At 49.7% G+C, this 27,920-nt stretch overlaps 1 protein-coding gene across 2 annotated transcripts in view; it reads right to left on the bottom strand.

Annotated features, from left to right (window-relative positions):
* Nucleotides 1-1,327: 1,327 nt before the first annotated feature.
* Nucleotides 1,328-27,920, bottom strand: part of LTBP4 (latent transforming growth factor beta binding protein 4) — a 36,631-nt gene continuing 10,038 nt past the window's right edge. For both annotated transcript variants that reach the window (XM_006900900.1, XM_006900901.1), the window contains 30 exons: nucleotides 26,989-27,180; nucleotides 26,557-26,804; nucleotides 26,377-26,479; nucleotides 25,922-25,984; nucleotides 25,693-25,815; nucleotides 25,061-25,225; nucleotides 24,382-24,531; nucleotides 24,181-24,240; nucleotides 23,998-24,057; nucleotides 23,027-23,152; nucleotides 22,812-22,937; nucleotides 22,132-22,257; nucleotides 21,405-21,647; nucleotides 20,830-20,955; nucleotides 20,626-20,745; nucleotides 19,468-19,596; nucleotides 19,150-19,275; nucleotides 18,692-18,814; nucleotides 18,354-18,485; nucleotides 13,846-13,977; nucleotides 13,641-13,766; nucleotides 11,123-11,272; nucleotides 9,468-9,734; nucleotides 8,784-8,855; nucleotides 8,423-8,551; nucleotides 8,120-8,266; nucleotides 7,625-7,777; nucleotides 6,554-6,934; nucleotides 5,938-6,090; nucleotides 1,328-1,482 (listed from right to left, as the gene is read on the bottom strand). In XM_006900900.1, the coding sequence (XP_006900962.1) occupies nucleotides 1,328-1,482; nucleotides 5,938-6,090; nucleotides 6,554-6,934; nucleotides 7,625-7,777; nucleotides 8,120-8,266; nucleotides 8,423-8,551; nucleotides 8,784-8,855; nucleotides 9,468-9,734; nucleotides 11,123-11,272; nucleotides 13,641-13,766; nucleotides 13,846-13,977; nucleotides 18,354-18,485; nucleotides 18,692-18,814; nucleotides 19,150-19,275; nucleotides 19,468-19,596; nucleotides 20,626-20,745; nucleotides 20,830-20,955; nucleotides 21,405-21,647; nucleotides 22,132-22,257; nucleotides 22,812-22,937; nucleotides 23,027-23,152; nucleotides 23,998-24,057; nucleotides 24,181-24,240; nucleotides 24,382-24,531; nucleotides 25,061-25,225; nucleotides 25,693-25,815; nucleotides 25,922-25,984; nucleotides 26,377-26,479; nucleotides 26,557-26,804; nucleotides 26,989-27,180 (4,406 nt within the window). The remainder of the gene's footprint in view (nucleotides 1,483-5,937; nucleotides 6,091-6,553; nucleotides 6,935-7,624; nucleotides 7,778-8,119; nucleotides 8,267-8,422; nucleotides 8,552-8,783; nucleotides 8,856-9,467; nucleotides 9,735-11,122; nucleotides 11,273-13,640; nucleotides 13,767-13,845; nucleotides 13,978-18,353; nucleotides 18,486-18,691; nucleotides 18,815-19,149; nucleotides 19,276-19,467; nucleotides 19,597-20,625; nucleotides 20,746-20,829; nucleotides 20,956-21,404; nucleotides 21,648-22,131; nucleotides 22,258-22,811; nucleotides 22,938-23,026; nucleotides 23,153-23,997; nucleotides 24,058-24,180; nucleotides 24,241-24,381; nucleotides 24,532-25,060; nucleotides 25,226-25,692; nucleotides 25,816-25,921; nucleotides 25,985-26,376; nucleotides 26,480-26,556; nucleotides 26,805-26,988; nucleotides 27,181-27,920) is intronic.

Here is a 27,920-nt window from a genome sequence, read left to right as displayed (position 1 = left end):
ACATGTCCTCAAACAGGACACTCCCAGACTGCTCTCCCCCTGCTATATCCACAGCCCAATCTCAGCCGGAGATTGCCCCATCCTCTCCCCTCTGCTTTCTGCTTTCCGGATGGTTCATGATTTCTCTGAGGAGTAGGGAAAATGCAGCTGAGTGGTACAAATGATTAATAGGCCCAAAGGCTAACCAACAGATTAGATGTTCTAGTCCACCAAGAGGTGCCTTAGCACAAATGCCTGGTTATCTACTTCTAAAAAAATCAGCCATTGAAATCCCTTGGGAGCACACAGGTATCCAGGGGTCACAACCCATTTGTCAGTACATGTGAGGGTTTTGGGTTTTTTGGGGTTTTTTTTGCTATCCAATTGATAAAGGAAGTAGCACCCCTGAGCAGGGTTCGAGTTTGCCCCATTCCATTCCTTCCTGGGGAACTGAGGGTCTTATGACCCTCAGAATGCTGTAGAGTTGGTAGTGATTCATAGCTGATTCTCCAGTAGGGTTTTTTGTTGGGTATTATTATTATTATTTTGTGTGTGTGTGTGTTGTGTGTACTGTCAAATCAGATCTGACTGGTACAGGAGGAGATTATTCCTCCTTCTCCAGCAGAGCATCTGGTGGATTTGAACAGTGCACCTCTGGGATTGCAGTACACCTTCTTGCCACTACGCCACCAGAACTTGCTACCAGTGGGTTTTTAAAGGCTATAAATTGCAGAGGAGACTGCCAATTTTTCTCCCATAGATAGTGGGTTCGAACTACCCACCTTTGGGCTGGCAATGCAACTCCCTACCCATTAGACTACCTAGTCCCCACAAAAAGAGGAAGATGTATTGGGTGGAGCCAGTAATATTAAAACACAGAGGCAAAAATCTCTTATTCAATAAGAGATATTAAAAAGTGGCAAGAGAAAAAGATACACAAAGAAAGGCCTCACTAGAGACCAAGCCACAGAGACACATAGATTAAGAGACAGAGCTGTCATATGAATGGGAATGGGGCTCAAAGTTTTATGGCTTAAAGAATCAGATGAGGAAACCCACAGATGGACCAACAGAGGCAAAGCATACAAAATAAGTGTTCTTTAATTGAAGTTTTTATAAAAAGTAGGGTGTATGTGAAGGGGATCGTGGGCTGGGATTGGGCCAGCAGCGTCGATATAAGGGGCAGAGAGCTGCCGGGAGCAGTGAGGGGCGACCCTCATTCATCCCTCTGTCAACCTTTCTGGTAGGAGCTAGTGAACCTGCGCATGCGCGCAAGCAGGCGGGTGAGAGCTCGGCAGACACTTGCGCACGCAGGCGCGGGGCGAGTGCTTCAGGCCCGGGCTGGGATTCAGGCCCGGGGCCGGGCGGGGGCGCAGTGGTGAGGCTGGGGCGAGGGTGTGAATCCTGGCCGGCAGAGGCAGCGGAAGGAGCCGTCGGTGTTGATGCAGCGGGCGTTGACGCAGAGCGGGGCAGCCTCCTCCGCCTCATCACATTCATTGATGTCTGGAAGAGGGCACAAGGGGCGCTGACTAGGGCTGGGGACCTGAAAGGACACCTCTTTGTACCCTTAGGCACCTGAGATGTGGGAGTCTAGATGCTGAACCTCCTGCTGGCCTCTGCTAACCGCTGGCTGTGTAACCTGGGCAGATGACTTACCTTCTCTGTGGTTTAGCTTCATGTTTTGTAAAATGGGTTACTAGTTAGGAATCTAGTTAGGTTTTTGTTAGGAAAATAATGACAATGAAGATGATAATATCAGCAACAATAAATGCTTACTGTATAGTCAGCAACATATACCAACATTATCCTCCTGATTAATCTGTGAATATGTCATCAAGGCTGACCCTCCAAGTTGGTTTTCAGAGACAGTATGCAAAACAGGAGACTGCCCATCTTTTTCTCTAGGAAAGGAATCAGGTTAAAATCCAGGTAGATTTTAACTCACTGCCTTTAAGTAGGCAGCAAAACTCCATACTCACTTGGCCACAAGAGTTCTCTATGCCATTTTGTTATGTTCAGTCAAGTCACACAACAGCTCTGAACTCTGTCCTAGCCTGAGTTCAATATCCCTGTCTCCGATACACCTGCCCTTATTACCCCAGTCACTGTATTAATCCATCTCATCCGGGGTCTTCCTCTCCTGCATTGTCCCTCTACCCTTCCAAGCATGATGTCGGTCTCCAAAGACCAGTCCCTCCTGGCAACATGCCCAAAGTATGTGAGATGAGCCTCAAAATCCCTGCCTCCAGAGAGCAAGATGGTTTCACTCTGTCCCGAACAGACCTGTTTGTTCTCTTGGCAGTCCAAAGTATGTTCAAGACTCTTCTCCCACACCACAACTCCACTGATGACATCTGTCATCTTTATTCATTGTCCAGCTCTCTGATGCATAGTGAGTAACTGCAAAGACCATGGCCTGGATCAGGCACACATTAGTCTCTAGACTGACATCATTGCACGTCAGCACTCTGGAGAGGTCCCTGACTGCAGACTTTCCTAACCCAATTTGCCTTTTGATTTCCTGGCTGCTGGTTCCAAGGGTGTTGATCGTGGACCTGAGCAAGCTGAAATTACTGACAATCTCAATCTCTTCTTCCTATATCATGATGCTGCCAATTGAGCCAGTAGTGAGAATCTTTGTCTTTTTGATGTTGAGCTTCAATCCATATCGAAGACTAGCCCTTGACTTTCTGCAGAAGATGCTTCTGGTCCTGCTTGGTTTCAGCAAGCAGGTTGTGTCATCTGCATAAGGCAAGTTGTTGACAAGTCTTCCTCCAATTCTGATGTCACATTCTTCCTCATAAAGACCAGCCTCTGGAATGATCTGTTTGTTCTGCATATTTATTGAAAAGGTTTGGAGACAGGTTACATTATTGACAAACTCCTTTCCTGATTTGGAACCTTGCAGTGTTTCCTTACTCTGTTCTGACGACTTCCTCCTGGTCCAAGTATAGGTTTTGCACGAACACAGTCAGGTGCTCTGGGATTCCCATTCTTCTCAATGTTAGCCACAATTTGTTGTGATCCACACAAATGCCTTTGTGTAGTCAATGAAACATAGACATTCTTCTCTGCTTTCAGCCAAAATCCATCTAACATTGGCAGTGATGTCTCTAGTGCCATTACCTCTTCTAAACCCAGCCTGTACTTTGGTAGTTTTCTGTCAATTTACTGTTCCAGTCATTTTTGGATAATCTTCAGCAAGATTTTGCTCACATGTGAAATTAGTGATATTTGATAATTTCTACACTCTGTTGTATCACCTTTTTTGAGGGGAATGAGAATAAATATGGATCTCTTCAGTCAGTTGGCCAGGTAGTTGTTCTCCAGATTTCTTGACACAAACTGGTAAGCACAATTAAAAGGTGTCAGTTGGTATTCCATCAATTTCTGGGGCCTTAATTTTTGCCAATTCCTTCAGAACAGTTTGAAATTCCTCCTTTATCACCATTTCCTCTTGATCATATGCTGTTTCATGAAATTTGTCTTTGTCAGCCAATTCTTTTTGGTTCATTGACTCTATGTACTCTTTCCATCTTCTTTTGATACATCCTGGATCATTCAGTATTCTGCCTATAACATCTTTAAGTATTGTAACTCGAGGTTTGAATTTGTTCTTCAGTTCCTTCAGCTTAAGCAATGCTAAGCAAGTTCATCCCTTTTGCTTCTCTAGCTCCAGCTCTTTGGATATTTTGCTGTAATACTTTGTCTTGCCAAGCTGCCCTTTGAAATCTTCTCTTCAGCTCCTTCACTTCCCTTTGTGTTGGCTTCTTAGTGTTCTAATGCAATATTTGTCTCTTCTGACATCCATCTCAGTCTTTTCTTCCTCTGTCTTTGTAATGAAATAGAAGATTTCTATCAACTTTTGCAGTCAGAAATAAATTGAATGTGCAAACAAGATGCATTAATTATTATGAGTAACTGAAATGCAAAAGTTGGGAACAAGGAAAAAGGATCAGTAACTGGAAAATATGGTCTTGTGACAGAAATGAAGCTGGAGGTAGAATGATAGAATTTTGTACCTTCAATGATTTATTCATTGCAAATACCTTTTATAAGAAACACAAACAGCTGCTGTACACATGGACCTCACCTGACAGTCTACACAGGAATCAGATTGATTACATCTGTGGAAAGAATCATTGTAGAAGCTCAATAACAGCTGTGATAACTAGGCAAGGTGCTGATTGTGGAACAGATTATCAACTACTCATAGGCAAGTTCAAACTGAAGCTAAAGAAAATAAAATCAAATCCATAAGAACCAAAATATGACCTTGAGTCTATCCCACCTGAATTTAAAAATCATCTCAAGAACAGGTTGGTGGCCTTGGACACCAATGAACAAAGTGCAGATGAGCTGTTAGAGGATATCAAGAATATCATCCATGATGAATTTTTCACTTTAGGGGAGCACAAACCAAGGACCAAATCAGGAAAGACCCTGACCCAACGTCACACCGTAGGCCAGCTCTCCAGGACTCAGGATGCCCATTCCCTGTCTTATTTCAATACCTGGCTCAGTCATTTCTTGACTGTGGGGAACTTCTTGACCGTGGAGACTTTGTGGAATTCAACTCTGCTTTCTGAGCCTCGTTATATACAGAGCCCAGTATTTTCTGAAATCAGTATTAACAATGTTCACCACAACTCTCTGAAGAGTTTTCAAACGAAAAAAATTAAACAAGGGACAGTGAACAATCCAGAGTTACAGAGTTAGCAAGTTGCTGGGCTGAGCCTTAGGCCTCTTACTTTCTCAAAGCCCTCAACTGTAAATCACTCTGCTTTATTGCTATCTAAAATAAGTAAGTATCGTTAATATTCCCATTTCATAGACAGGAAGCCTGAGACTCTCTAAAAAGGTCAAATAAATTGCCCAGGAACGCTCTGGGATCCTTGGTAATCTTATTTGCAGGACTTTATCCTTCTAACTTGTTAAACTTCAAAGAAAACACAAATTCTTGCAACTGAACTAATAAACAACATCATGATGAACAGAGAAAAGGCTGACATTGTCAAAGATTTCATTTTACTTGGATGCTCATGGAAGCAGCAGTCAAGAACTTAAATTGCCTATTACATTGAGCAAATCTACTGCCAAGGACATCATTAAAATACTAAAGAGCAAAAATGTCACTTTAAGAACAAGGGTGCACTTGACTCAAGCCATGGTATTTTCAATTGCCTCACATGCATGCAAAATTTGGACAGTGAATAAGGAAGGCCAAAGAAGAATTGATGCCATTGAGTTATGATTTTGGCAAAGAGCACTGAATATACCAGACTACCAAAAGAACAAACAAGGGCAGAAAGCCAGAACGCTCTTCGTAGGTAAGGAAACTTCGGGCATGTTATCAGGAGAGGCGGGTCTCTGGTGAAGAACAGCATGCTTGGAAAGCAGAGGTTCAATAAAAAAAGAGGAAGATCCTCAGTGAGGATTACACAGTGGCTACAACAATAGGCTTGAGCATAGCAGAGATTTCAAGGATGGCACAGGATTGGGCAGTGTTTTGTGTTGTTGTACATATAGCTTCACTTTAAGTCAGAGCCCCACTGATCATACGTTACAACATCCTGTTTTAAAGAAGCCCTTGTGTTGAATGGCATAATGCTTTACATGTTAAGCTGGTAACCAAAAGCTCAGAGCTTTGAATCCAGTAGCCCTCCTATGGGAAAATCTCTTTCCTCCAACAAAGATTTGCAACTTCTTACTGCTGTGTGTGTGTGTGTGTGTGTGTGTGTGTGTGAGAGAGAGAGAGAGAGAGAGAGAGAGAGTGTATGAGAGAGAGAGAGAGAGATAGGGCCCAGCAGCTCTTGGTCAAGTCCTCTCTTCTGGCACCCTGAATGACTTAGTCATTCAGTCAAACCCCGTTCTCCTGCAGCCCATTTCTGGAAGTCCCTGAGCAGCCCCATCCCAGCTCAACTATTTCTGGTCCAGCCTCTCTGTACACATGCTCACCGACACAGGCCATGCGGGTCATGTCCAGGCGGTAGCCATCGAAGCAGTCACAGGTGAAGCCCTCGGGAACGCGCACACAGCGGCCATGCGCGCAGCCGTCCAGGATCCCGCACTCCTCTGCCTCCAGACCCTCATAGGGCCCAGTCAGCGCGCCTGTGAATAAGGAAGGGCCTTCTCACCCCTTATCTACCCATGGTGGGGCTCCCTTGATACCCCATTCTAAACTGAGCATCCTGCTCCAGGGCTGTGGGAACATGCGGGGTTATCTCACTGACGTTCCCATCTCGCTCCCCATCTCCCTCGATCTTAGCAGTCTCTGACAGCTCATTCACCCCTTTTTCTTGGTCTCCCACCTCAATCTTTCTCCTTGTCTCCAGGTCTTCCCATCACTCTCTTTGCCTGTCTCCGTTTCCTCTTGGTCTCTTTCCCCAACTCATTCCCTACCTAGCTCTCCAGCGTCCTAAGTCCATCCTCATTTCTCTCTGAGCACTGGCTCTCCATTGCTCTCTCTCTTCCCCTGTTGTCCGTCTCTCTGTCCCATATCTCGCACTGAAGGTGTTGGTCTCTCCTTCTCCCTCCTCCTCTCAGTCTCCATCACTCAGCCCACCCTGCTCACCTGTATAACCTCCACCTTCGGGCAACTCCTCCAGCTCTCGGAAGGAGCCCCGGGTATCGCGAGGCCGATATCGCCAACTAGTGCTCGGGCCGGGTGGTGCAGGACCCTCAGATTCGCCATAGGGTCCACCGTCGTCCTCAAAGTCTGGCATGTCGAAGGGTGGCGCGCCGTATGGAGCCTCGCGGCGGGCGAAGGGCCCAGGGGAAAGAGGGTAGGGGTCGTAGGGTAGCGCAGGTGGTGGGTACAACTCGGGGCCATAGGGAAGGCCCTGGTAAGGCAGGCCTAGGTCTGGGCCATACTCGTAGGGGAGTCCGAAGCCACCGGGCCGCGAGGGTCCATATGCAGGAGGGCGCAGCACGTTGCACAGAGCCTCAAAGTCATCTGTGAGCGGAAGCCAGGCACACAATCAGCCCCCCTCGTCACAGCATCCACTATTCATGTTTCCACTCTGGGAAGGACAGCTCAGAGCAGGGGCCAGAAAATGGCATCCAACTAAAGCTGGACATGTGAGGGACTTGGAAGGCAGGGACCAGGGCTCAAGGAAGGCCGGGTTCAGAGTTTCTAGAGCCTGGATTGAGGCGCTGAAGGCTGGACCTGGGATCCCACAGTGCTGGGGTTTAAGGGCCTCAGGAGAGCCAGGCTAAGAACCTAAAGACTTAGTCTTCAGACTGGGGCTCAAACTCAGAGGTTCTAAGGGCCAAGCCTTGAGGATCCTGGGCTATGGGCTGGATTTTGAGCACCTAAGATGTGGGTGTCCACTGGGCTGGGACTTGGAGGCTTGTGGTCTACGGGGCTGTGACTATTTGGGTTGCTAAAAGTCCAGAATCAGAGGAGAGGACCTCTTGGGCTATGTTTTGGGGTTTTAGAAGTCAGGAATTGCAGGTCTGCTGAGCAGGCCTTGGGGTTTCTCATGGAGGAGATGTGGGGATCTTTAAGCCATTATCTTTAAAAGACCAAGGTTTAGGGACTGGCTTGGACATGGAGGTCTGAGGGACCAAGAAGCCACTACTGAGGACCTGGAGTTGAAACCCAGGGGACAATGCCCGTGTGTACATACAGCGGTGGCCGTACCTGATTCCTGGGCAGGACAGAGAGCACAGTCCATGCCCCAGGCCTCGCCGTAGAGGCAACAGCACTCCGTGTAGGTGGCCTGGCGGTCCAACCGTGGGCGACTGCACACGAGGTCAGCCCCCACTTCCTGCCAGCATACGCCCAAATTGTCCTCTAGGGGCAGAGAGAACATGGATCAGGGCAGGGAGAGGGGGGCCCAAACCGGCCCTCTACCCAGCGCCACGTGCATCTCATTAGCTGTGATCTGACATCAAAAGCCCTTGGACGCAGTTGCAGTCTTTGACAAGGTGCTGGATTGAAAACAGTTGGTCCTAACAAAGAGGACTCAGAACTCAGCCAGTACCCGAGGGGGCGGGAGTGTCCTGGGGGCGTGTCCTTGGGTGAGTGGGGCGTGGCCGTTGTGAGGGTGCAGCCCGTGCTGAACCAAGCGAGTGAGCGGCTGCGCGGACTGCCTGGGCGGGATGAGGGCGGGGCCGGATGGGTGGGCGTGGTTACCTAGGCTCTGACTCTCATTGGAGACGCAGCGGCGTCGCGAGCGGTCAAGGACGAGCGGCGGCTCGCACGTGCAGTGGTAAGAGCCCACGGTGTTGACACAGCGGCCGCCCTCACAGGCCGGCTCCTCGTCAGCGCACTCATCATTGTCTAGGGAGGCAGGCGGGGAGCAGTTAAGAGGCGGCCCCCTCAACAACCTCTTTCCTATATCCCTCTCCTATTGTCTAGACTCCAGGAAGGGCTTCCCCAGGCTGGTTGGTAGAAACGCTGGCTAGAGGGACTGGAAAGCCAGGGGCTGGATCCTACCAACACATTCCAGCCGCTGGGCGTGGTAGTAGTAGCCGTTACTGCAGTAGCATGAGTAGCCCGGCGCCGTGTTCACACACACACCGCTCTTGCACACTTGATCTTGGAAAAGATGGCACTCATCCACATCTGTGGGAAAAGTGATAGGAGACCTCAAGAGATGGGATGAACAGAATCTTTTATAGGGCAGATGTGGAGGAGTGGGAAAGGTGGGACTTGAGTAGGCAGGAAAGAGAGACAGATGGAGAGGGGGTGAACATCTAGATAGAAACAGAATGAGAGACAGAGGTGGGATGAGGCACAGGGCGCCCCAGCTGGGACTGGGAGCTGAGGAAAAGTGAAAAGTGAAGTTTGGGCTCACCTCTCCGGAGGCTTGGGTCTCCACTGGGAGCCAGGTAACCCCGGCCATGAGGGCACAACGACTGGTACTCAGCTGCACATAGAGACAAAGGTGGGCTTGGACACTCGTGTCAGAACCTGAACCAGCCCATATCACCTTTCTCAGAATTAACCTTGTCCTGGGTCCACTCTCAGACTGGTCCCTGTGTATGCCCACCTCAGCCCCAAGCCAGCCTCATTTCCAAATGTGCCCCACATACGCACACATCCCTCCCCACTGCCACACCCCCTCCCTGCCCTCATATCTAGCAAAACCATTCCTATATAGGGATGAACTATCCACTGAGCACAGGTAAGCATGTGCTTAGGGCATTAAAAAAAAAAAATAAAAAGGCAGGCACCAGTTGACCAGTACAGTAGTAGGGAGCTCTGGTGACCCATCTTTCTCCTGTGAGAGTTGCTGGTGGATTCACATTGCCAGAGACAGGCAGCCTTTGAGTTCGTGCAACTCCCTATAGACTATGCCACCAGAGCTCCCTGCTATTACTATGGTCACATTTTATATCATGGACAGCTGTGATATATAGATAGAGATGTGTATGTATGTATATAGATGTATCGCACATCCCGTTTGAATGCATTAATAAGCAAAGAAGTGAACCTTCACAGGCCTTACTACTCCAAGCGCCTGCCCACTCAAACCCACCTGTCTCAGTGCTTGGGCACTGCTGGATGCGACAGCCACTGCCCCAGCCTTCGCCCACAGTACAGCAGCATTCCTGCCATGTCACATTCCACGCCAGGATGTTGTCACAGGCATCGGGAGCCGCTGTATCAAAGTAGCACTCCCTGCGCCCGCTGCCCACAGAACCCTGCCGAGGTGCACTGGGCCTTCGGTGAGGATGTGGTGGAGACTGCCTGGCCGGCAGATCTGGGCTGGAGGGTGTCTGGGGATGTGAGCCCGAGATCAAGCCTGGGGAGAATGAAGACCTTAGCCCATTGTGGGATAACCACTCCCCACCCCACCCCCACATGTTATATACAGGAAACCTCCGGCTTGAAGCCAGCAAGTCATCAGTGGCAGAACCGACTCAGGACCCTACATCTGTCACCTACCTGTCACTATCCCACTCTCACTTTCCTGAGCTTTTGCCTCTCCACCTCACTCTCATCCATCATTGCAGCTGCAGTTCCAGGACGGGGGAATCCTTTGCCTCCTGGATGCTTCTCTGCGTGGTTCCCTGGTTCTTCCAATTGTCCCAGTCTAGCCTCAGACTTTTCACCCCAAAACCCAGGCTTCAGCCTGAACCTCTGTTCACCTCTTGATTCTTTCTCCTACACACCCTCTACTCCCTCCCCCTCAGCCCCAGCCTTAGCCCAGCCCTATTTCTTGCTGCTGTGTGCCTCCGCCTCCTCTTTGGGCTCTCAGCGCCTAGTGTTACCTTCACACCTAGTGTCCATCTTCACACAGCAGTCATAGGGAAGTTTTAAAATCATATCACAGTCCTCTCCCGCTTAAGAGCCTTCTATGGAGGCAAGATGCCCTCAGGCAAAGCCAGAGCTCCAGGCAGGTGAGAACTGGCTAATCCCTGCTAGTTTCTCCAGTTTCATCTCTCCCCACTCCTTCCCTTACTCTCAAAATCAAGTGACACTGAACTTCTTTGAATTCCTCAAACACATTAGGTACCAAACCTACCTTGCAGACCTTTGCTCTTGCTGCGTCTTCGGTCCAAAATGCCCTCCCTCATTCATTTGCCTACTTAACTTCTATTCATATCCCTGCTTGGGCTCAGACATCCTGTCCTAAAGGAAGTCCTCCAAAATCCTCCTCTCAGGCTGTAACAAGCACATTTCTGAATTTCCTGAACTCATAGATCTTCCCTCTTACAGCTTTGTTCCCTCTGGCCTGTGCTACCGCCTTCCCAGCCCTGATTATATTGGGCAGCTGCTGTCTGCTCGTGCTTCTTCCCACCACACTACACAGTCAGTACTCTGTCCACACAGTGAACATTTGCTAAATGGAAAAATATAATATAGGCAGGGCCAGGATCTAGTTCAAGTTCTAGACCCTGTGTTCTAAAGTTTGATTTGTTGAAAATGACATTTAAATGGTGGTTGTTCTCCAACAGGGATCATTAAGCCACACTGTTTTCCTGTAGGGTCAGTCAACAATTAAACAAAAACCAAACCCACTGCCATTAAGTCAGATCTGGCTCTGAAACTTTACAGGAAGAGAATGGCCTTCTGTTTCTAGTTGATCGCCTAGTGGACTTCAACTTCTGACTTTTCAGTAAGCAACCTGATCCGATTACCCACTGTGCCACCAGCCATCACTTAAATAGACAGTGACATCAGTCTCACCAACAGCACTTCGAGGTGGAAGAACACAGCGTCCAGTCATGGGGTCAAACTCCTCAGGGCTGTTGGGGCAGACACAGAGGAAGGAGCCTTCCACATTCTCACACAGGGCAGCACCACACACGCCTTGTAGTGTTTCACACTCATTCACATCTGTGAACAGAGGCAACAGGGAAAAGGATTGAATCAATGCTTCTAAACATCTGTGGTTCCGAAGATATGGGAATCTAAGCTTTCAAATATAATGGGTATTCTTAAAAGCCACATTCCCTTCCCTTTTCTCTGGCATACACCCTGAGTTTCCCTTGAGACACCCAGCTGTTCCCACTTTCAACCCACACAGGTATAGGGGTGGGCACAAGCGTTGGGCACAGCCAGTCAGATTGCTGCATTTCTCCAGTTCAGAGAAAACTGGGCCAATCAAAAGCTGGGACTTTTGCTATAAATATTGAAAAAGAGACTTCCTCGTTAGCTGATGGAGTCCTGATGATGCAATGATTAAACGTTTGGCAGCCGAAGCTTGGCAGTTGAAACACACCAGTCTGCAGTAGAAAGATGTGGCCATCTGCTTGAATAAAGATGTATAGTACAGCCTTGAAAAACCGCTGTGGTTGTTCTATCCCATTCTTGACTTTACGTTAGAATTAGCACAACAGCAACAGGTTCTAGAACCCTAGGTTTGCCAAGATGAGGATGTTAACTCAGAGGTTCTAGGACCATCACTGTCACGAAAAGGGTCTGCCTGAAAATAAACCCTATAGAGGAAAGCAGAGTTGAGGGATGGAGACAGCAGCCACCTTGGTTAAAATCCTGGATCCAGCTATGCCTGAAGCTCAGACTTTGCAGTTTTAAATCTTTTCTGTAAAGCATATAACCTGGCCTTTCTATAAAAGATGTTACCAAAAGTGAAGAAGGAAGCCCCTGTCCTTCCCGATCTGCACATCACCTACCTTCTGGTGGCCTAAGACGCTGAGATGCCAAAGACAGCCCAAATACCCCTGGAAGAGTGTCCCCAGGAGAAACAATGCCACTATGCCTCATCAAGTTTCTCCTGACCACTGAGTCAGCCATGAAGAAGAGAGAAGATAACACACACTTGTGTTTACTGTGGATGTTGAGGTCAGCAAGCACCAAATCAAACAAGCTGTAAAGAAGCTCTGTGGCACTGACGTGGCCAAGGTCAACACTCTGATTCGGCCTGATGGAGGGAAGAAGGCCTGTGTTCAACTTACTGCTGACTATGGTGCTTTGGATGTTGCCAACCAAATTGTGATCATCTAAGCTGAGTCCAGCTGGCTAATTGTAAATACGAACTTTTCTCACCATAATAAAAAAAATTAATATCATCTGTTGTGCTTGCTAAATTTTGATAAATGCAAGCACATCTAAGATTCACACATGAAAATATTTATAAACACGTATTGTTGTTGTGTACTGTCAAGCTAGAACCGACTAATAGCTGACCCTCCAGTGGATTTTCAGAGGAAGTAAATTGTACTGGAGGAGACTGCCCATCTTTCTCCCCCAGAGCAACTGGTGGATTTGAACCATGTGCCTTGCGGTTGGTAACGTGATTCCTTGCCATAAAGTACAGAGCTACCTAAACACATATTAAGTATAGTTAATGACTTGTGTGTTGACTTGTCAATGCTGACTCATATTGACCCTATAAGACAGAATAGAACTGCCCCATAGGGTTTCCTAGGCTACAGACTTTATGCAAGCAGATCACCAGGTCATTTCTGCTGGACAGCTATGGGTGGATTTGAATCACCAACATTTTCATTAGCACTGGAGCACTTAACCATTGCATGCACGGGGCTCCTTGAATCAAGCATGTTATATACTGCCAAGGCAGAATTGACTCATAGGTGACCCTCTGGTGGGTCTTCAGTCAACTGCACAGGAGATTGCCCATCTTTCTCCTATGGAACAACTGGTGGATTCAAACTGTGTGCCAGTGGGTAGGCAGCACACCACCCAAAGCAACATGGTGATGACAGAAGCGAGGCCATGCATGGGTGGACAAGCACAGGCGTTCATCCTAAAATTCACTTTGCTGTATGTTTTGTTTTCTTCATAAAAATGTTGTGATTTTTTAAAAAAGCACATTTATAGACATTTAAGATACAATTTTTTAAAAAGAAACCCTTGAACCCTTTGCCAGTTGAGTCAGAATCGACTCATAGCTGACATTCCACTGGGTTTCTGAGAATGTATAAAATAATACGAGAGGAGACTGTTGATCTTTCTCCTTCAGAGCCCATAGTGTATTTGAACTGCCAGAGAGGTAGAGCCTTTGGGTTAATAGCTCAACTTCCTAACAATAAAAATAGGAATTTATTTAGGGTTTTTTTGAGAAGGTGTTTAAATGTGTATAAATAGAGCTTCGTTCGCTTGCAACTAGATAATCCTAACTGATGAGATGATCTTAAAGGTCTAAATTCCACAACTATAAAGTCCTATGGACAAGAGCAGAGCCCGACCACCCAAACACCACCCACTCCCTGGAGCCCCGTACCCACGCAGTGGCGCCCATCCCGCGCCCCCTCGTAGCCCTGGTCACAGAGGCACTGGAAGGAGCCCGGCAGGTTCTGACACATGGCGTGGGCCCCGCAGAAGGATCGGTTCCGACACTCGTCCACATCTGTAATCACCAGGAAGTCACATGGATGCAGAGCCCTCTCTGTCCCACCACATCTCACCCAGCAGTGCTGGACACCCACCCTGACATCCACCGCCTGGTGTGGGCTGATATCCGGGGTCACAGGCCGGTGTGCAGCGGTAGGAGCCAGGGGTATTTTCACAGCGCTGGGCTCCACAGATAGTGGGGCCATATTCCTGACACTCGTCCACATCTGCAAGAGAGTCAGGAAAACAAGGTCACAGGCCTAAATTTACACAAGTCTCCAATCCTACTTCTTGTTCTCATGCAGTGGAAATCTTTGATGTCCCACAAGTCTGAACTTCTAAAGGATTAATGAGTGCTGAAAATAATAAGGCCTTATCAGCGTCTCTTGAACAGCCCAAAACTGGTTTTGCTTCAAGGCATTTGATGCTTCCTATGCCAGGAACACCCTCTCTAAGCTCCACCCCTCACTTCACCAATATATCGTGATCAGGGTGCCCTAGCATCACACCCCAAATGCCCTGTCATTCCTGTCCACTTACCTACGTTTTCTTCACCTTGACATTTCAAACCAAACTCACTGTCATTAAATGAATCCCAACTCACAGCAATCCTCTACTGAATTTTGGAGGCTGTAAATCTTTATGGGAGGAAATGACCCATCTTTCTCCCACACAGCAGCCCATGGATTTGAACTCTTACCAGAGCTTCTTAACTTGACATTGTTATTACGCACCATTGAGTTGGAACTAATTCACAGCCAAGCCTCCAGTGGGTTTTCAGAGGCGATAAATCACACAAGAGGATACTGCACATCTTTCCCCTGCAGAGTAGCTGGTGGATTTGAACCACATGCTTTTGCGCTGCCAGTTCAGCTCCTTACCACCAGGCCATCAGAATTCACTAAACTTGACACTGCTTAGGTGCCATTGAGTCACCTGCGATCCATAGCAACCCTATGTATAGCAGCTCTGAAGCCTGCCCTGTCCTGAGCCAGTCTCACTGATTGTGACACACAAAACTCCCATTGCCCCAGTTACTGTATCAATCTATCTCATCTAGAGTTTTCTTCCTTTTCTGCACCATCACTCCATCCTACTGAGCATGATGTCCTTCTCCAAGGATTGGTCACTCCTGGACACATACCCAAAGTATGTGAGATGGAGCTTCAAAATCCTAGCCTCCAAGGAGAAACTTGATTTCACCCTCTCTAAGACAGACTTATTTTTCTTGGTGGTATGTTCAAGACTCATCTTCGGCACCACAACTCGAAGGCTTCTATTCTTCTTCTGTCATCCTTAGTCATTGTCCAGCCTTTTGATACATAGCAAGTAATTGCAAAGACCATGGCCTGGACCAGATGTATCTAGTCTCTAGACTGACATCACTGCTTTCAGAACTCTGGAGAGGTTCCTGACAGCGAATTTTCCCGACACAATTCATCTTTTGATTCCTGACTGCTTATGCTAAGAGTGTTAATTGTGGAGCCGAGCAAGCTGTAATTGTTAACAACCTCAATCTCTTCTCCACCTATCCAAATAAACAACAGTAGCATACCAGACTTAGAGGAGACCTACACTCACCTTGGAAATTATCTCACTATGATGGCACTGTGGTGCAAAAGGAAGAGCAGAGACACTAAGTACAAAATGACAGTCATGCAGCTGAAGATCTGGAGCAAGATTTTCCCAGTACTGCCTCAGGCAAAAATCTTTCCCTGAAGCTGGCACATCGGATTTGGACTTACATCCTCCTAAATACAAGACACGCAACTGCATGAGAGACCAGTAGAAGTGTGTGGTGCAAGATATCACAGAAGTGACTTGTGGCCTAAGGGAAGTGCTAGACCTGGTAGGCAGGAGTGCAAGGAGTGCTGATATAGGAGGAAAAGGGAAGGTACTTGTCACACATACTTGGGTAGAGGGTGGGGGGACAACTAACATGTTGGTTATTTCAGTACGGAAAGCGTCATCAGTAAAATGCTTGTCTGTCGGATACTAGTCTAAAACTACACATCTAAATTAAGACAGACAAGGGAACACTGCATGATTCAAAATTGGGAAGAGAGTATGCCAAGGATGCATCCCATCTCCATACCTTTTCAACCTGTATGCAGAACAGATTATCCGGGAGGCTGGGCTCTATGAGGAGAAATGTGGGGTCAAGATTGGTGGACGATCTATCAACAATCTGCGTTATGCAGATGACACAACCCTGCTTGCTGAAACTGAGGAGGACCTGAAGCACCTGCTGCAGAGGGTCAAGGACTGCAGTCTCCAATATGGATTGAGGCTCAATGTCAAGAAGACAAAGATTCTCACCACTGGACAAATTAAATTGGCAGTATCAGGATGGATGGTGAGGAGATTGAGATTGTTCACAGCTTTAGTTTGCTTGGCTCCACAGTCAACACTCTTGGCACCCATAGCCAGGAAATTAAAAGGCGCATTGCCATGGGAAAGTCTGCTGTCAGGGACCTCTCCAAGGTACTGAAGAGCAATAGTGTCTCTCTGGAGACTAAGGTGCGTTTGATACAGGCCATGGTCTTCACAATCACTTGTTATGCATCAGAGAGTTGGACAATGACCAAGGAGGATAGAAGGAGAATTGATGCCTTTGAGCTGTGGTGCTGGAGAAGAGTACTGAGAATACCATGGACTGCTAGGAAAACAAACAGATTCGTCCTGGAAAGGGTTAAACCGGGTGGCTCCTTGGAGACAAGGATTCTGAGGCTCCATCTAACATACTTTGGACATGTTGTGAGGAGAGACCGGTCCTTGGAGAAGGACATCATGCTTGGGAGGGTGGAGGGACAGCGCAGGAGAGGAAGGCCCTCTATAAGGTGGATTGATTCAGTGACTGGGAGTGTCAGAGAAAGTGCGATTGGCACAGGACAGAGCAGAATTTAGGGATGTTGTACATAGGGTCGCTATGAGTCGCAAGCGACAGCACATAACAACAACAACAACAAGAAGGAAGAAGGATTGGCTATCCACTTCCAAAATATATCAGGCCTTTGAAAACCCTATGTACAATAGAACACACTCAGAGTAAAATAACAGATATGGCAATTGAGGCTGAGCCCTCAAATTTGGAAACTCAAAGGAAGAGCATTATAAGCAGAAACTAATGATTAGAATATGGAATGTGAGAAGCATGAATATAGGAAAATTGGACATTGTTTAAAAATTAATTAATGGAATGCATAAATATTGACATATTCGGTATTAATGAGATGAGATGGAAATGTCCTCCATGTGGGACATTTTGAATCAGATGATCATATAATCTACTACGCTGGAGATGAAAAGGAGAGGAAAAAAATGAGGTCGCTTTCATGGTTAAAAAGGCCATCTCTAGGTCCATCTTGAAATACAATATTGTGAGTTACAAGATAATATCCATACACATACAAGGAAGACCTGTTAATACCACTATCATTCAAATTTATGCACCAACTTGACATTATATATATTCTATTCAGGGAGCTCTGGTGGCTTAATGATGAAGAGTTGCAGTGCCAATCCAAAGGCACCCCTTTAAGTCTATCAGCTAGCTGTTCCATGAGAGAAAAATGAGAAATCTTTTCTTGTGCAATTTACTGTCAATGAAAACCCATTAAAGGAGCAGTTATAAGTCGGCTCTGACTCACTGAAACATTACAACAATATTAATATTTTTACTGGTTTGTCCATTGCTGCATGCGCTAGAATGCAAATTCCTTAAAGGGAGAGTTGTTTTGTTTGGAGTTTTGTTTGTTTGTTTCCCTGTCTGGTTCCTGTTGTATTCCCAGGGACTAGAACAGTGCCTAACACAGCAGCTATCCTACAATTCTCTATTGGATAAATCTCGAGTTTACTGATTGATTTATTGTCTGCCCCCACCTCTAGAAAGTCAGCTCAGTGAAAACTAGACCAGTACTTGACCCACTGCCTGTTGTGCCCCAAGTCCCACAGCAGATGCTTAATGAATTCCTGTGGAGTTAATGGATGAGAGCCCATGAAATGAAGTTTTTCTGAGCCAGGCAAGCAGAGAGCCAAAGGCAGTCCACAGCGGTTTGTCTCATTTGTTCCACAAAAACATTCGGACCCACACAAGATTCCCAAACATCTTAGATCACTCTGGTCCAGTATGAGAACCCTGGTGAAGCCTGGAGCTGGAGGGGAAGTGTCATAGAAAGAAAGGGAAGAGGATGAGGGAAGGGCCTGGGGCCCAGGAGAGGTAAAAGCTGGAGAAAGGGCGCGGAGATGAATGGAACATGGAAGGGAGGAATTTAAGGGGCAGAGGTCAGTGAGCTTGGAGGAACCCCTGGGATTTTTCATTGAGAAAAGAATGGGCCTAGGGTATCTAGGGTATAACTAGGAGAGGAGGAAGTGGTGAGAGGGGTGAGGAGGGAATCTGCTCCAAATTTAACGTAAGAAGAGAGAAGACTGGAAAGAGTGGAGCCCAAGAAATCTTACTGTCAGAAGGAGTCTAATTGCCTGCTTCTGGAAGCGAAGTGTGCACCCCCACACCAAAAAGCCCAAAAACTCAATGGAGTTAAGATGAGAAGCCAGTTCTGTGGGGTTCTGTGACGCACTGAGACAGACCCCGTGGTATTCTCACCGTCGCAAGTGCCCTCGAGGCCCGCGTGGTAGCCGGGGTCGCAGTCGCGGACACAGCGGTAGGAACCCGGGGAGTTCTCGCAGCGCTGGGCCCCGCACAGGGCTGGGCCCCTCTCCCGGCATTCGTCCACATCTAAGGGCGGAGGCAAGAGAAGGGAGGTGGGAGAGTCAGACCGTGGAGAAGAGGGAGGAAGGAGGCTGAGAAGGAGAGATCTGAGTGGCAAAGAGAGGCGGGGGAAGCAGGAAATGAGAAGAGAGATACCAGCAGAGGTGGAGACAGGTGAGAGGCAAGAGGGAGTTGGCGAGGCACTGGGATCTGGTCGGGCCGGGGCCTCTCACCGAGGCAGGAAGCGAGGTCAGGACTGGCTCGGTGGCCCGCAGGACAGACACATTCGAAAGAGCCGTCAGTGTTGGTGCAGATGCCGCTCTGGCAAAGGTCTTCTTCGCTGCACTCGTCCACATCTGCCGACAGTGAGACCCTTGGAGCCGAGGCCCCGCCTCCTCATCTGCTTATCATCCAGCTCACCCACCCCCGACTCCGCCCCCGAGAAGCTCCGCCCCCAGGAGGCTCACAGCCCTGAGAGCTGTTTTTCCACTGCCTGATTGAAATCTCAAGGCTCACACAAGCCCCGCCCCCATAGCTTACTAAACTGTATATATCTGTATATACACATACACACACCTAGAAACACACACAATAGACAAAAATTCAGACTCCTCATTCAGTTTTTCTCTTCTTGTCTTTTTCCTAGGATGAGCCCGCCCCTTCCTAGTCCAAGCTCAGCCCTAGTACGCACCCACACAGGAGGCTCCGCGGGGTCCAGGCCTATATCCGGGAGCACAGGTACAAGCAAAAGAGCCATCAGTGTTAAGGCACTCGCCGTGGGGGAAACAAAAGTCTCCTTCCAAACACTCGTTCACATCTAGGGCATACAAAGGACAGGGCTGAGGGTCAGTGGACAAGTCCTGCAAAGCCGAAACCCCTTCCATAAGCGACAGCCCAAATGATCGCTTTCCAAGCTCCACTCATTGATCTCTAGGATCAGTTTCATGTTTCTAACAGGCTTGGTGCAGACCAGGCCTACAGATTCTCCGATTAGCCCCACTCGACCCACCTGCACAGGGCCCGCGCCGACCAGAGGGGGCCCGGTAGCCTGGAGCGCAGCTGCAGTGGAAGGATCCTTCAGTGTTAGTGCAGTGACCGTGAGGGCCGCAGGGGGCGCCAGAACTGCACTCGTCCACATCTGTAGAAGAGCAAGCTCCAGAAGTGGGCTGATTTGGGAATATGCTGGATGGTTCCCTTTGGGGCTAAGGGGTCTGGGTAGTGTCTTGGTATGGCGACAAGAGTGAAAACGTGGCAAATCCCAGGTTTTCCAGTTCTTGGGATTCTGAATGGAGTCCTGTGGGCCTAGGTTTCTGGAACTCCTTGAGCCAAGATCATTAAAATATAAGAGGGAACCCTGGATAGTAACAAACACAATCATTCCACTGCTATCAAATTGATCCCATTCACAGGAATACTCTTTAGGGCAGAGTAATCCTAATGGAAGCAACCTGCCAACCTTTTGATTGGCAGACAAATACTTTAACCACTGCGTAACGATTCCTTCCAAATTGAGAAATGGGTCAGAAATTACTTAGGCTAAAAACCCACTGTTGGTCATAGTAACCATTCTTTAGATTCCCAAAACTGTAAATCGTTATGGGAAAAAATACAAATCTTTTCCCTCAGAGTAGCCAGTAGATTTGAATCACTGAACATTTAGCTAAGAGAAAACATGTTGTCCTTAGTTAGGTTAAGGGCTCAGGCATTATAGACCAGGATAAGTGGACCCATTTTAGCATCAAGGTTACAATCAGGGTCTGAAATTGTGCCTTGAGTCAAGGGCCAGAGGTCATAAACCCCATCACGTACCTGGGATGGCTCTCTGAGAAGAAATAGGGACCATAAAAGAGACACAATCAGGGATTAAAGAGGGGATTGTGGTGTGGGCAAGATTATGGTCAAAGGCTATGTCAAGGTCAAATGCCACAGTCTGAGGTGACAAGTCACATTCAGGGCCAGGAGTATTATAACTGCCCTGAAAGTCATGGTCAGGAGTATGCAGAGATCACAGTCAGGGTTAAATGTTACTTTCAGGGCCCATGGATCACAGAGGCAAGAGTCACATTTAGTGTCAGGGGATCAAGGGCCAAGTCAGGATTGTGGTCCAAATCAGGGGCATAATGACATAGGTCCAAGGTCATGTCCATAGTCTGGGGTCAGGTCTCACCGATGCATTGGCCACGGTGTAGCTGGTGACCAACAGGACAGGCCCTACACTGGAAGGACCCTGGCGAGTTCACACACTCCTGTCCAGGACACGCCAAGTGATTCTCACATTCATTGACGTCTGTGAGGCAGGAGAGAAGGTGACATTGAGGGAGTGGCCCATCACCCCCACCCCTTGCCTCCCTCTCTTCCTCCCTGGCCTCACCCTCACACTGGGAGCCAGCTGCATTGGGTTGGAAGCCCGTGGGGCAGACACACTGGAAGCTTCCTTCTGTGTTCTCACAACGGCCATAGGCGCAGGGCGGAGGGCTGCTGGCACACTCATCCACGTCTGAGGCAGAGGGAGCTGATGGGGCTGAGGATGGGGCCTGGACCCATCCCCATTACCATCACCACCTACTCCAGCATCCTAGTTTTGATCCAGCCTCCTGGACTTGGCCTGAGCTGCTCCCTCTTCCTGGAAGAATAAGCCCCTCCCTTCTTTTCTCTCCCATGCCAGGTGAGGCTAAGGTACTATCTCTCCTGGGCCACCTTCCCAGCATCAGAGTCTCTTTGGGTTCCCACAAGTACATCTTGCAGGAAAGGAAGAGTCATGGAGAACATGCACATTTTCAAGAAAGAAGACTCTGGCTAGCCCCTTCCCATCCTTCTCAGTAGCCATCACTGCAACCCTGTTCTCCATCATTAACCTCCTTGCCCGCCCCCCCCCCCAGGAACGCCTCACTCCAGTCCCCATAGCATACTTCATTAGCAGAGCTGGGTTGGACTTGGCACCCTCACCTTGGCAGGGGGCCCCTGGCCCTTGAGAGTGGAAGCCAGCAGGACAGGCGCAGTGATAAGAGCCAGCTGTATTGTCGCAGCGCCCTGGCCCACAGGGGGGTGGCTCCTGGGTACACTCATCCACATCTTCCTCACACTCTGAGCCCCGGAAGCCAGCCGGGCAAACACAGCGGAAAGAGCCAGGCAAGTTCTCACAGACACCACGGCCACACAGGCCTGGGTTTTGAGTGCACTCGTCCACATCTACTCAAGATAAAGGCTGGAGGTCATGGTCCTTCTAAGGACCCCCAAGAACTCCACCCTGCCTCCTTGATCTCCATCGTCTCCATCCTCCACCATTCTGTCCTCCTGCTGGCCATCCCTCTGCCTCTTTTGGTCTAGCAGTCTCGCTTGTTCTCCACCCCTCTACATTTCCAATCCCTAGTAAACTACCTGCCCCATTCTCAGCCTACCTCTCCTCTGGTTCCCATCACTGAGGCCTCCCCTTGCTTGGGACTTGACACCTCCACGCCCCACTCCTCTGCTTCTCCATAGATGCGACTCAGCCTCTGCTCATCCACATAACATCATCTACAATCCCCACCAGACTACTCTGCTGCCTCTCAAAACTTGGCCTCTGGGTCAGTCAGCCTCCCTGGGCCCTATTCTCAGTCCCTCCTGCCCCCACCATTTGTTTCTCCACTTTTCTCTCCAAGGTTCCCTTCCTCTCTCTCTTCCAATTTCTCACCCTGGCAGCTGGCTCCGTGTGGCGCGGCTTGGTAACCAGCAGGGCACACGCACAGGAAGCTGCCGGGGGTATTCTCGCAGCGCCCGCGGTCACACGGCGTGGGCACGTGGTGGCACTCGTCCACGTCTGCAAGCACAAAACCGGGCAAGCGGCCAACAATCCCCAGGGAGGCCAGGGCAGGGCCACGTCTGGGCTCAGGCAGGGGCAGGGGGACAGGGGAATCCAAGACCCGGGAAGGCAGAACATGGCTGCAGGTTGGCCAGGTGGGGGCAGAGATAGGGGCCAGTGAGAGGGGACGAATGGAAGGATAGGCCTGAAAGAGCTGATTTGGGGACTGGGCAAAGGGAAGGCAAGAGTAAAGTTGCAGAAGGAACCGTTTTGAGACAGTGCACTGGGGTGGCAGGCGTGGAATTGGGTTGAGAGCACGGTATTGGCAGAAGCAGATGTAAGGTGAGGGGCTGAGTCAGGGGGAGGCCGGGACCAGTCCCGGACAAAGGGGGGGCGGGGCCAACGGGGAGGTGGAGCTGGGACGGGATCCTGGTTGGATGCAGGTCAGTAGTGGGACTGCGGGAGAGGACGTAGCTGGAGTCACTAGACAGCAGAGGCACGGTGGGAGGAGAAGACCCGGCGGAAGCGGGTCTTTAGGGAAAGCAGTAGGGATGACGGAACAGGCTTCTCACCCAGGCACTCGGTGGCTCGCAGGCTGACTCGGAAGCCCGGGCCGCACACGCAGCGGAAGCTCCCTGGGGCGTTCTCGCAGCGTCCAGGAGAGCAGGGCGTGGGTACGCGGCGACATTCGTCTATGTCTGCGGGCACGCGCCCAGGGGGCTGGTTAAAGGGTGACCAGGCAGAGTCCCCGCCCCGTCTCTGTCCACCCCCACTCCACCCGGCTCACCGATGCAATGGGTGCCCTGGGGGTTGAGCCGGAAACCTGAGTCACACACGCAAGTGTAGCCACTGGAGCGAGGGATGCAGCGTCCAGGACCGCAGATCTGGGGATTACGCTGACACACGGAGCGACCTAGGGGGGTTAGTCAATACAGGGTTCTTCATCTCTGAATCTTCTGTCCCGTTCATCCCAGAACAATCTCTCAAATTCCCTGCCTGAAAGACCTTCCTTCATCAACCTTCTCTCCCCAAGCCTAACCTGCCTCTCAGGGGTCATGCTATTCCCTGCAAGCTCTGGTCAGCTTCTCCACCGATCCCCCCCCCACCTCAAGTCCTAACCTCTGCTGTCCCCCTCAGTCAGGAACACCCTCCTGGGATGCTCTACCTGAATCTCCCACAATGCCACTCCAACCCTCTAGCTGTGACGCTTTGTGTCTAAAATTATCTAGGCACATTGTCTGTCCCAGACACTTCAGACAGCTCGATGCATCCTCAAAATGAATTCTACTTTACAGATGAGAAAAGTGAGATGCAGAGAAGTTTAAAAGATGAACATAATTGACAAAAAAGTTGAATGAGACTCAGAAAGGGGAAATGTCTTTTCCATGCAGTCTGGTGACACGATCTGCAGGGCACTGAGCTGCTTAACCCAAGCCTCTGGCAGTTTACGAGGACGATTCATAATCTCCTCCCTCACTATTTACAACCTCCATAAACCACCTGGAGGGTCAGTTGTGAGTGGAGTCCAACTCCAATCAATGAGTTTGAGTTTTTCCATTTTGAGTTGATGCAGGACTTGACCTCTGGTCTGTCCAACTCCAACTTCTCATTCATCACCACTCAAACCATCAAACATCTATCTCCTCCCACCCATTCATTAACCCGTCTGCCTGTGTGTAGCCTCCCTATTCCCCCATTCCTTCTCCTCAACAGTTCCTGCCAGTCATATCCTCTTCAATGACCATCCCTCTGTGGCACCTGATTCGGAGATCTCAGGACCAGACCAGGCAGGAATGCTGGGCAGGGGAAGCTCAGGTCTGGGCTCTGCAGGTCGGCGATCAGGTCTGGGATCTGGTCTCTGTGCAGGTCTGAGCTCCGGTCTGCGATCAGGTCCGGCCTCTGGTGGTCTGTGCTCAGGTCTGGGCTCTGCAGGTCTGCGATCAGGTCTGGGATCTGGTCTCTGCTCAGGTCTGGGTTCAGGCCTGGGTTCAGGTCGACGCTCTAGGCATGGGTAGGCAGAACGGGAAGAAGGGGTTATTATGACTGGGAATTTGGGTTCAGATGTCCCTGCTGCTCTCTTCTTTCCTTAGGAGGCTTGGATAGCCTCTGAGAAACAACATCTGCTCTGAGAAGTCAGCTCACCTGAAGGCGGCCTAGAAGTGGTGGGAGGGGGTCGAGGCTGACTGATAGATACCCGGGGTGGCTCCTGGCCCAGGGGTCTGGTGTTGTAGCGAAGATCAGAGGCCGAATAGTGGTAACCGGGGCCAGCAGGGCAGATCTCTCGAAAACCCTCTGGGAACAAGAAAGGGAGAGAGACAGGGGAATGGGGGGGGGCATCTTGGACTAGTGGCCCCAGAATGTGTCAGGGGGATGTAGAGAATGTGGTGGGCCCCTGGCCAAAAAAAAGGGGGGAGGTCTCACAGGCTAAGTGGGGCAAAGGGTGTTTCTCTTCTTTGGGGAGAACAATGAAAGACGTGGGATTGGGGCTGGAGGGCTGGTTTGAGAGTGAAATCTGGTTTGGGGGCTATCAGTGACCTTTTTTATAAGTTGGAAGTCAGGAAATAGTTTCGTTATGCGGTTTGGGTTTAGGAAGAAATTAAGATGGCCCGTATGGGAGAAGCCTGTCTGGGGCGGGGCCTATATTGGAATTGGTGAAAGTGGGGTATGGGGGGTTGGGGCCAATCATAGAGGAGTGGCTGAGGAGATATTCTGTTTGAGAATGACTGTTTTTCTCGACTGCTAGCAGCAAGCCGCCAGGGTCTGGAGGCAGGGATGCGTAGTATCGTAGATTCTGGGGTCAGGCAGGGCAAGAGGCGATCACCTGAGCCGAAGGGCGGACAAAGCTGGCAGCCTCGGCCCCAGGCCTTGCCCACTCGGCTACAGCAGCAGATCTGCTTAGTGATATTGCGCAGGATGGGCAGCGAACAACCACCATCGCGAAGCACCCGGAAGCAAGGCCCCTTCGCCTCTGAGATCACGTGCTGAGCTGGGGAACAGGAAGCAGAAAGGAAAGCGGTAAGAACAGGGCTCCGGAACTGGCAGAGTTGAGGGATGTGACAAGCAGGGAATGATCCCAAGGAGGTTTTGATGGATGTGAAGAACAAATCCCAGAGGATCTGGGGGAGACCTGACAGGAGCTTGGAGGTTCTGAGAAGTGCATGGGGACCCCGAGGTGGTATGAGAGAGATATGAGGGTCTGAAGATGGTTTGGTGGTTTAAGGGGGTTGGGGAGACTAGTATCTGAGAAGAGCTTTAGAAGGTCTGTGCATCTAAAGGGACCTGTGAGTCCAAAATCTTTTGAGTGGTTCTGAGCTGAATCTGAAAAAAGTCTTGGGAGGCTGACGTAAGAGGGTGGAAGCATTTTGAAGGGGATCTGAGAGGGCTAGGGTGTAGGATGGGAGCTCTGAGAGGATGGAGGGCACTGCAGCGAGTAAGGGATCTGATTTGGCTCACAGATACAGCTGCTGCGGGATGAGTCGAGCAGGAAGCCGTCGGGGCACACGCACGTGTACCCGCCGCGTGTGTTTGCACACTCCCCGTGTTGGCAGCGCCCCCCTGTCGCACACTCATCCACATCTGGAAGTGATGTGGGGGTGACATTTAGGTCAGTAAACACAGTCCGCCCTCAAAGCAAAGCCCTGCCCCCTTGTCTCACTCTTAACACGTTCACTTCCCATCTCACCTTCACAGGTTCCATTAACCCTTTCAAAGCCTGTTGGACAGGGCCTGCTGGGGTCGGAGTTCCCTGTGGAGAGAGGAGAAAGCCCCTGGGAATGGATGAAGGCCGGATCGAGAACGTATGGGCGCAAGGCAGAGGTGGGGAGGAAGCTACTGAAAAGTGTTGGTGGTAATTCGGTTCCACGACCAGCCGGAGGTGAGAGATCTGAGAGAGCATCTTGGGAAATTCTAGAAACCAGTGGGTGAAGCCAAAGCACAAAGATGGACTGAAAACTGAGCGAAGAAAGTCAGATGTAGGGGGTGGGTCGTCTCAGAACGTTACGGAGAAGTTTAAATTGGAAATCCTTACCGCCACGGAATGGGCGTGTCTAGAATCTAAGCATATGGTTTAAATATGGACAGGGTCAGGGGAGCAGCGGGGTTCTAACGACTCTCAGCTCCCACAAGCTCCTTACTTACCCAGGTGCTCTGAGCAAGGCTGACAGTCATGAACCCCCCAGGCCAAGCCAGCTCCTCCACAGCAAACATCCTGTGTCCGTAGGCCGGGCAGTGGGGACGCACACTGTGGACAAGTATGGGGTGAGCGCGCGCCCCGCGCACTGGCACGCCCCAGGCCCCGCCCCACTGGCCGCCTCTCACTTCGCCTCCGCGCAGCTCCCGAAAGCAGTAACCATAGCCCGACCCATCGGAGTAGCCTTCCTCGCGGGGCGCGCTCTGTCCCAACACCGTGTAGGGCGCCGCCACCTCCGCCCGCGCTGCCGCCTCCGCCCGCGCCAGGGCCTCGGGGTCAGGCTCCGCCCAAGGCCCGGACACACGTTCCACCTGGTGCACCACCACTGACGCCTCCTGCGGGTGCTCCACGTGGACGCTAACCATGGACGCCACGCCTGTCAGGAGGCAGGAGCCAGGCAAAAGGATATATACATAGGATCTTAGGGACAGCGGCTAGGAATAGGTGCGCAGAGGAGCTAGGGATTGGTACTCAGGGGAAGGCAAAAAAGGAAGTCAGAGAATATGCAAGGCACGGGGCAGAAGGTCAAAGGGAGGGAGCTCTGGCTGCACGCGCCTCACCGTGCTCATCATCTCGATGGTTGGCCAGTGGCATGGTGTACACGGAGCGGGTGAGACCTGGCATGGCTGGGGCAGGGGGCCGGGCACCCGTGGAGTGCAGCTGGCAGAACTTGCCCGCGAAGTCCGAGGGACAGAGACAGCGGTCCGGCTTTATGCATACTCCGCCATTGTGACAGATTAAGGGACACAGAACTGGAGGAAAAAGCAGGAATAGTCAGGGTTGCCTCTCCTCTCATAGGCACCCAGGATAACTCAGTGTGAGAATTTATGGAACCAGAATCTACATTTTAACAAGTTCCTCAAGTGATTTTTATGTGTCAGGAAGTTGAACTAGAATGAACTGGTTTGAAGGCCTGGTTATAACCCTTGGCTTTATTAACTCTGCTGTCCAATCAATTTCGATAGCGACCCTATAGGATAGAAAACGGTCCCATAGGCTTTCCAAGGCAGTCAATTTTTTTTTTTACAGTAAATCTTTTATCTACATGTAGATAACAGAAAGGGCAACTGAGGCTGAGCTTTCAGGTATGGAAATACAAAGAAAGAGGAACAGTTGTAAGCAGACATTAATGATTGGGACATGGAATGTGAGAACCGTGAATGTAGGAAAATTAGATATTGTTAAGGAAGAAATGGAACGCATAAATATTGACATACTAGGCATTGGGGAGATGAGATGGACTGGCATGGGGCATTTTGAGTCGGATGATCATATGATATATTACTCTGGAGATGAAAAGGTGAGGAAAAATGGAGTTGCTTTCATAGTTAAGAAAGCAATTGCTAGATCCATCTTGAAGTACAATATTGTGAGTGACAGGATAATATCCATACGCATACAAGGAAGACCAGTGAATACCACTATCATTCAGATATATGCACCAACAACCAGAGCCAAGGAAGAGGAAATAGAAGATTTTTACCAACTTTTA

Source organism: Elephantulus edwardii, unplaced genomic scaffold, assembly GCF_000299155.1.
Source record: "Elephantulus edwardii isolate Elephantulus edwardi_28Jun2011 unplaced genomic scaffold, EleEdw1.0 scaffold00302, whole genome shotgun sequence".
In the NCBI taxonomy this organism is placed as follows: domain Eukaryota; kingdom Metazoa; phylum Chordata; class Mammalia; order Macroscelidea; family Macroscelididae; genus Elephantulus; species Elephantulus edwardii.
The sequence above is the reverse complement of the archived record's forward strand: the minus strand, read 5'-3'. Positions and strand labels throughout refer to the sequence as shown.